Source organism: Clupea harengus, chromosome 24, assembly GCF_900700415.2.
Source record: "Clupea harengus chromosome 24, Ch_v2.0.2, whole genome shotgun sequence".
Classification (NCBI taxonomy): domain Eukaryota; kingdom Metazoa; phylum Chordata; class Actinopteri; order Clupeiformes; family Clupeidae; genus Clupea; species Clupea harengus.
The window spans coordinates 8,885,186-8,892,685 of record NC_045175.1 but is presented as its reverse complement, the minus strand read 5'-3'; the positions used below and the strand labels follow the sequence as shown (position 1 = coordinate 8,892,685).

Sequence of the window (7,500 nt, the reverse complement as noted above, 5' to 3'; positions counted from 1 at the left end):
GCTGTTCTTTCCATTTCTGTATGGTAGGCTGTGTTGATTCATTGTTGCATCCGATCCACCAAGACAGTGAAAATATACAGTACAAATCCTCTTTCCGAAGCCTACCCCTCCACCCCTCCCTCTCTCCCTCTAAAGACCCAGTTGCTAGGTAACAGTTAATTGACAAGAAGTAGTTACATGTGTTGCAATGTAGCTTACATGGGAATTGGCATCTAAAAAACGTGTGTGGTGAATATAAAGAGGCGTATTTAAATGTAATCAACAGGCAAAGTTATTAAATACATCTATTGGGATAATGCTTGAAACCGCCCGAACGTCAGAACTTTATCAGCTGGCTCGTCTCAGCTTGGACGGCTGCCTACTCGTCTCTGAGTTCACGGTGATAACTTACAGAGGTACTCGAGTTTATGGAGCCAGCCTCATTCTCTGTCTCTTGATCAAAAGGTCAGATTCGTTTAAAAGCCGAGCAGTGGGGTGGTAATAATAGTATTGACATTCGCCAACGGCGACTGTTTCCACTTCAGCAACAATAGTGATCCTTATAGCGAGGCTTCTGAAATCCTTCCATGGAAAGTAATCTGGCCAACACCTGCGATGGAGCCAGTGTAATGTCACGTGATACAATTAACTCTATAACTGTGCTCCAGGACGCCTTGTGTGACAGAAGAAGAGAAACGGAGATGGTTGAGAATAGAGAGAGTATGCTACCGCAGTGAGATAGGTTACCTTCCAGTAGAAATTAATTCAGTCACCTAAAAAGGGGAGGGGTGACACAAAACGTTCATTAGTAGAAACACAAACCCAGAAATGCAAACAGGCATTCTGCAGGCTACTCTTTCTCTCTGTGTGTGTGTGTAGCCTATTTTGAGACTTGTTAAAAAGATAGCAGGTATAGAGACATGGTCAGAAATAATGAGCGTGTGAGCGTGTTTTTTTTTTTTTTTTGGAGATTTCTCCCTTTTATTTATATTCAACACTGTTTTATACAAAGAAACAGAAGAATATAGCTCAGCAGTTATCTTCACATATACTGCATCAGTATCATTGTCATCTTTAAGTGTTGTGAAATAGGCCTATCTCGTTAATTAAATTATTGATGTCATTTTAGAACATTGTTTTTCTCTCTATACAAAACATAGTAAGCGAAACGGTTTTTCGTCACATATTTACACAATTTGTACACTTATTAACTGTGTGGTTACACCTCAAATAAAATGACAATTGCCTTAAAAAGAAAGACCTTGTTAGAAATATGCACTAGACACAAGAGGAAAAACGTAAGCTTAAGATCGCAATTCTTTGAGAATGTTAAAACGGGACAAATACCCTAAGTCAGAGTACCTGCCATAACGGTCAAATTCATTAGGCTATATGGTTTAGGAAAACGGCAGACGTTATTAACAGAATTTACTTCAAATTGTGATATTCTAAATATTTTTATTAAAACGTATTGTAAAAGGGGAGATATTTTTTATTTACAGAATTCAGAACGCCACAAGAGACAACCATACACGTCTCACTCGCACTCTCTCACATGCGCGCGGTCACACACAGAGGTAATCAAGCATGTGAATTCAGGCACATACTATTGAAGTAGGGGCATACAGTAGTGAAACACAGATTAAGCTCATTGTGGCAAAGCAAGTGCCGGCTACTACCGTGTCTTCATCCTTCCATGACGAAAATTAACCGCCCACAGAAGCGTATTTAAATGTATGTGGAAGAAGTGAGAATCGTTTTGAAAAAAAAAATCCCTGTCCAAGTCACCGCTACTAGGCTACACACTGTGGTGTCTCACACCCCACCTACATGTAATCAACGATATTAATATCAGGGATTGACACGAATCAAACCGCTGCATCGTCTTTCTCTCTAGTTCTCGGTCTCTCTCTCTCTCTCTGCTACGTGCTGAAGTGAAAATCGAATTCCTGGCAACTGGTGGACAACCTGTTGTGTCGACCACTAGGATCTGAACCCTAACCACGCCGCTTGTGTAGAAAGCGGAGATCTCATGACAGAAAGGCTTGCGTTGCCCCTGTCCACCTTCCTGTTGCGCGCTTTGAGAACAGGCATAAACGCATGCAAATTGGACCGCTGGGACGCTGAGACGTGTATGGTCAGTAGGTGGTGGGGTCAAAGCCTAACTGCTTTTGCTGGTAGTTCTTAACAAACGCGCATTAAATGTTCCAGTGGCATGTATGTTGTGGTTCTGCATCACCTACAACAAGCCACTGTTTTAGCGTGTGAGCGAACCACGTGAAAGCACAAGGGGGCCTTCAATAGTTGAGGTCACTTGTGCCGGACTTCAATGGAGGTTACCCAAGGTCAAGGGAGGCAGTGGCACTACCGAATGTGCAAAAATAATAAGAAAAAAGCAGGCAAAAACGTCTTGGAAATGTATAGACCCCATATGCACTCACACACAATAAGTCAAATATACCAGTTGCAATCTTCGTAAAAATTCCTTTCCCCAATTCTCAATGTTCATGACATAGAAAATAAAAATAAAAAAAACACACTCACTGTTATAAGATTAAACAAGAATGGAAAATAAAAATTTGACGAACAAGCATTCCCTTCATACCAATACTCACAGTAAGACATATATCAACCATTGGCTGCTCAGTCGATAATGATAAATGCACCAAATGTTTTCTAAAAGTTCACATATTCTCATAGTGAAGATAGCCTACATAAAGTATTTTCAACCAATAATATAAACATTGTGCTTAAATTGGAAATAAAAACCTGGTTTGGTTCATTTAATATACATTTACAGAAAATTCTGAACAAATACACGCGTGTAGTTCATACAACAAACTTCAAGTAAAGTATCGCTCAGCCTACACAGCAAAAGAAGAGACAAGAACCTCATTAGAAAGTTAAGTAGCAGTGACGTAAAACGATAATCTACCTGGATATCTTCATGTGTTCGTTAGTGGCATTGAGGTTGCCTGTCAAGTCATCTGAAAGGGGTGGGGTGTTTGTGTGATTTAGCTTTATAATATTTGAACATTTAATTTGCTCGCCTAGTCTCTGGTTTGATCTTGCATTCCTTCATACTGACGTTGCCATGTCAACTGAGTTAAACGTGGTCACAACAGGACTGATGACCCAATTAAATTGGTACTAGCCCACTGCGGTGTCCAGTGATTTGGCAAACCTTGCTTTAGTGCTAATAATTGCGTCTGCTGTGAGAGACCTTGTAAAATTATGAACTAGTTTATAAAATATCACGTGTTTTGATTATAATTTTTGAGAGAAACAAGAAACATTTAAACCTTATAATTTGATGTCGTACAAGCTGAATTCTTTAGAAAACTCATCTTAAGTTTAACTCACTGGGTCACTGGGTTTAGCTCACAACCCCCGTTTGTTACAGTATATGCTAAAAAAAACCAAGTCTGTGTTTTGTCGTTTGTGTTAGATGGCTATTGTGACGGCGTGAAGTAGTATATGCTACTGTGCATATTGATATCCATATTGATCTTTGGGTATTAACATTTGTCTTTCCAAAAATCACAATCAGTAGGGCTATAAATATATAATCGTGGTGACACATCAAATTATTTCAACCAGCCAAGTATAACCAAAGCCAAAATAAATATCAGATTATTCCAAATGTGCAGTTGATGGATACTATGTGACAGAAGTCAGTCATGACAGACGTGGGTGACATCACCTCATTGCCATGGAAACAAATAGTGACAGGCATATTGTGGATTCTGTGACTTCTCCTTCTCTGGTAAATTTAGGCTTAGTGTTACATCCAGACTGTCTGAGAACCGTATAAAAGCTGAAAAAAGGAGAGAAGAGGGGATATAGTATATTTACATTTAAATGCGCAGTCCTTGTTTACAATCCATTACGCTTTTTTTTGTGTCAAATTCAGTGACATTCTCCTCATGTTCCTCTAGCGGTCCATCTAGTGTGTGTGCTCAAAAAACCTCCAGTGTTTTGTGACTCTGGAAAACAAACAAAGTGGCTCGGACCGAGCCATACACTACCCAAGTCAATCAACAACATCATTCCTTCCAGAGCATGGAAGTGAGGGGGTGAAATCTGATTGGCTGTTGAGCTCAAATACCAACAACCTTTCACCGAAATCAAGGACTGCGCCTTTAACAAAAACAGTGGATGTTGGCACATATAGATCGTTCACACATGCTAATGGTATCATTTAACCTCTCATAGCTCCTGATAAATCCTGAGGGACTTGGGCCTTTTAAACACGGCTTGATAAAGAACTGATTATAAAAAGCAAACCGAAACGATGTGACTTATATATTTTATTTCTGGGACTTGATCAAAGGCGCAGAAAGTCTAGAGAAAAGGGGCGTCGTGATTCAGAATTCTCAGTGATTTATCCGTAGTATTCAGATAAGGAAACCTATGAGCTGCTCATATGATGAATGTAGATGAACACTGCTCTTATAATTTTTTTTGTATGTTGATTGATATACCTTAAAATGAAGGTAATAACAGTTTGGGATGACTAATTCCTCAATGCACCAGAAAGACATTACTGTAGCGCCACTCTTGAGATTCCTTGGTGGGAAAGTGAAAGAACCGAGAATTAGATTAATACCAATATATCATGGGAATGTGCACTGGCCTAAGTGGTTACCATGGCAACATCATCTGTCAAAAGTAGTGTTCTAAGACTCTGGTAAGGCACGTTATGTGCAGTGTTTCCTCTAAAACCAATTGTCTACTAACAAACACTCGGCGGGAAAACAGATATAAAAAAAACCTAACAGTAATAATAATAATTGGTATTAATAATTATTATTATTAAATTTCCTTCACAACAAAATCTTACGTCTGAGTACTTTTTGCAAATCATGCCTTTCACGTACATTACACATCACCCCAAAAAACAGAAAAAAGAAACATGGATTATCAATAATAATCATAATCATAATAATGCTAATAATAATCATAATAACCATAATAATAAAGAACTCCAAAAGGGAAAAAGAAGTCAACGTTGTCTTCAAGCTTGGCAGAGTAAATGAAAATAGCAAGCCCGTGACATGTTTGTGCTAACGTAAAAGCACCTACAGTACAAATATGTAACAGCGCAAAATATTTATAACTCAAGCCCAAACTGAACATCATAAAACATAGTAATCATATATAATATCATTATTTCTTTTTAACAATATTATCAATACAGTTATTGTGAGTGTTACCCTGTTACTTCAATACAGTAAGTCGTTTTCTCGATCAATTGTGATTGTATCATATTTCCATAGCTAGCTAGGATCAAACCTTTGATTTGGTGTAAAGAACAGCTGAAAGAGAGACGAAAGAAGAAAAACAAAACTGAGAGAACACATTAGAGGTATCCCTCCTTTTTCTATCTCTCCAGTGGGAAGAGTGGTCCTCTTTTCCGCTCAGTCGTTATGAGGTCCGTGATTGGCTGATAACCGAGCAGCAACTCGGCACTGGAGGTGCCCCCTCGTCTATCTCACTGAAACAAAAAGAAGAACGAAATAGAAAAAAAAACAACGCAAGAAACAAAAGGGAGAGTGTCTCCGCTGAGTCTCGTCAGTCCAGAGTGTCTTAATTAATGAATCCCAATTCATGCCTCTTCAAGTTGTCACAGTGTCTCTTCTTTGCCTTCTGTCTTACTCTCTACTGTCTCATTACCTCTCTTTTATTTGTCTCTCTCTCTCTCTGTGTGTGTCTCTCTCTCTCTCTCTCTCTCTCTCTCTCTCACATTTTTAAGTTTTTTAAAAATTAAAAATCCCGTCCGTTCATTTGTTCCGTTCGACTTCCGCTCAGACGTCCGACTCGATACTGGAAAGCTTCTCGTACACGTGCCCATTGGTGGAGCCGTTGAACGGCCGCTGGCCCGGTGGACCCACGCCCAGCCCGTCCCTCGCCGAGAGCAGTTTGCTGTTCCCTGCCACCGGCCCCCCCACGCCATGATGGTTCCCCATAGGCCCCCCCAAGCACAGGTCCTTAGAGTACCGGGAGCCCATGTTGGAGAGGACACCGGCAGTGGCGGATGCCGGCAAGTACGACGTGACTCCCATTGGGCCCCGGAAGTCGGTACGACTGTTGTTGAGGAGCGGTTGTTGTTGTTGTTGTTGGGGCGCTTGCGGCGGTAGCTGGGGCGACGGTGACGGTGACTGCTGCTGCGGCTGCTGCTGATTTTTCACGTAGTAAGAGTGGCCGCCATGAAAGAGGCACTGGTCGTCGCCGAACGTCGGGATGAAGGGGTTCTGGCTCACCTTATCTGGGTAGAGAGATTTAGACAAGGAGTAAGTCCCCGACCCTCGAGCACCCGCACCTCCACCTGCACCACCCAGCCCTCGTTCCCGGTCCCGCAGGTCACGCTCCCCGACAGAGCGTCGGTGGAACGCCCCCTCGCCCCGCTCCCTGCCTTCACGGCCGTACAGGCTGAACGACGAGCCGCCGCCTTTCCCTCTCTCCCCGCCCATGAAGGCTCCACTTTCCCTGTCACGGTCGCGCTCGGACCCCGCGTAGCGCTCAAACATCTGCGTGTAGGGGCTAGGACCTTCCAGGAAGCGCTCTTTGTCTTTCAGGCTTACACTTCTGGGGGGCGGGAGCATGGAGGCCCCTCCTCCCCCACCCCCTCCGTACCTGCCCCCAGCTCCACCCCCGCGACCCGCCCCTTCCTTCTGCAACTCCACAACGGTGTCGTAGGAGTGTTGGCGGCGCAAGACCCGCCCGCCCGGCCCAGTTTTGCGGCGCTGGGCAGCACCGCCACCGCTGGCCTTCCCTCCCGCCCCGGCCTTGTTGGCGTGACGTGATTGGTTGTAGTCCTCGCTGATGTTGTACAGGTTGCCGGGCTGCTTGTTGCAGGAATCACAGCGCTTGCAGGAGGCCGAGCTCGGTCGGCTCCCCCCCCACCGCTGCCGCCACCTCTTTCTCTTTCTCTCTCTCCTCCCCCTCCCCCGACCACAGCCCCCATGCCTTGGTACCCACCCACTGCCATGCCCCCATGCAGTACCATTGCCTTGCCACCGCTGACTCCTCCACCACCGCCAGCGTGGACGTTGCGACACTCCCAGTCTCCGCCCGCCAAGCCGCCCACCCCTAGGCTCTTATCCCAGCATGCATGAGGCCCCGGAGGGCCTGGCGAAGATCCGCCACCTCCTCCTCCTCCTCCTCCTCCACCAACCTTCCCTCCGCCGATGCCGCCCCCCTCCGTCTTCTTGCCTTTACCTTTCAGGAAATCCTCCACGGGCCCAAGGTTGGTGTTAGCCCCTCCTCCTCCTCTCTCTCCCCCGCCACCTAGCCCGGGAGCATCGGTCAGATCCACGTGTTCCCACGGCGACATGCCTTCCTTGGCGCGGAACTGGTCCATGTAGAAGTCCCGGAGGTTGTCCTTGTCGCGTAACAGGTAGGACGAGGACGAGTGGTTGCCCTTGGCGCTGGCACTGCGCTCCAGGGGTGGCGAGGCGGAGCGACGGCCGCCATGGTGATGGTGGTGGTGGTGGTGGATGGTGTGGTGGTGCTGCCGCC

At 44.9% G+C, this 7,500-nt stretch overlaps 1 protein-coding gene across 1 annotated transcript in view; it reads right to left on the bottom strand.

Annotated features, from left to right (window-relative positions):
- Positions 1–6,447: 6,447 nt before the first annotated feature.
- grin2bb (glutamate receptor, ionotropic, N-methyl D-aspartate 2B, genome duplicate b) overlaps positions 6,448–7,500 on the bottom strand; it is a 109,328-nt gene continuing 108,275 nt past the window's right edge. Inside the window, exon 15 of the mRNA XM_042703451.1 lies at positions 6,448–7,500. This exon is cut by the window's right edge and continues 360 nt beyond it. Coding sequence (XP_042559385.1) covers positions 6,560–7,500 — 941 coding nt within the window. The 3' untranslated portion in view covers positions 6,448–6,559.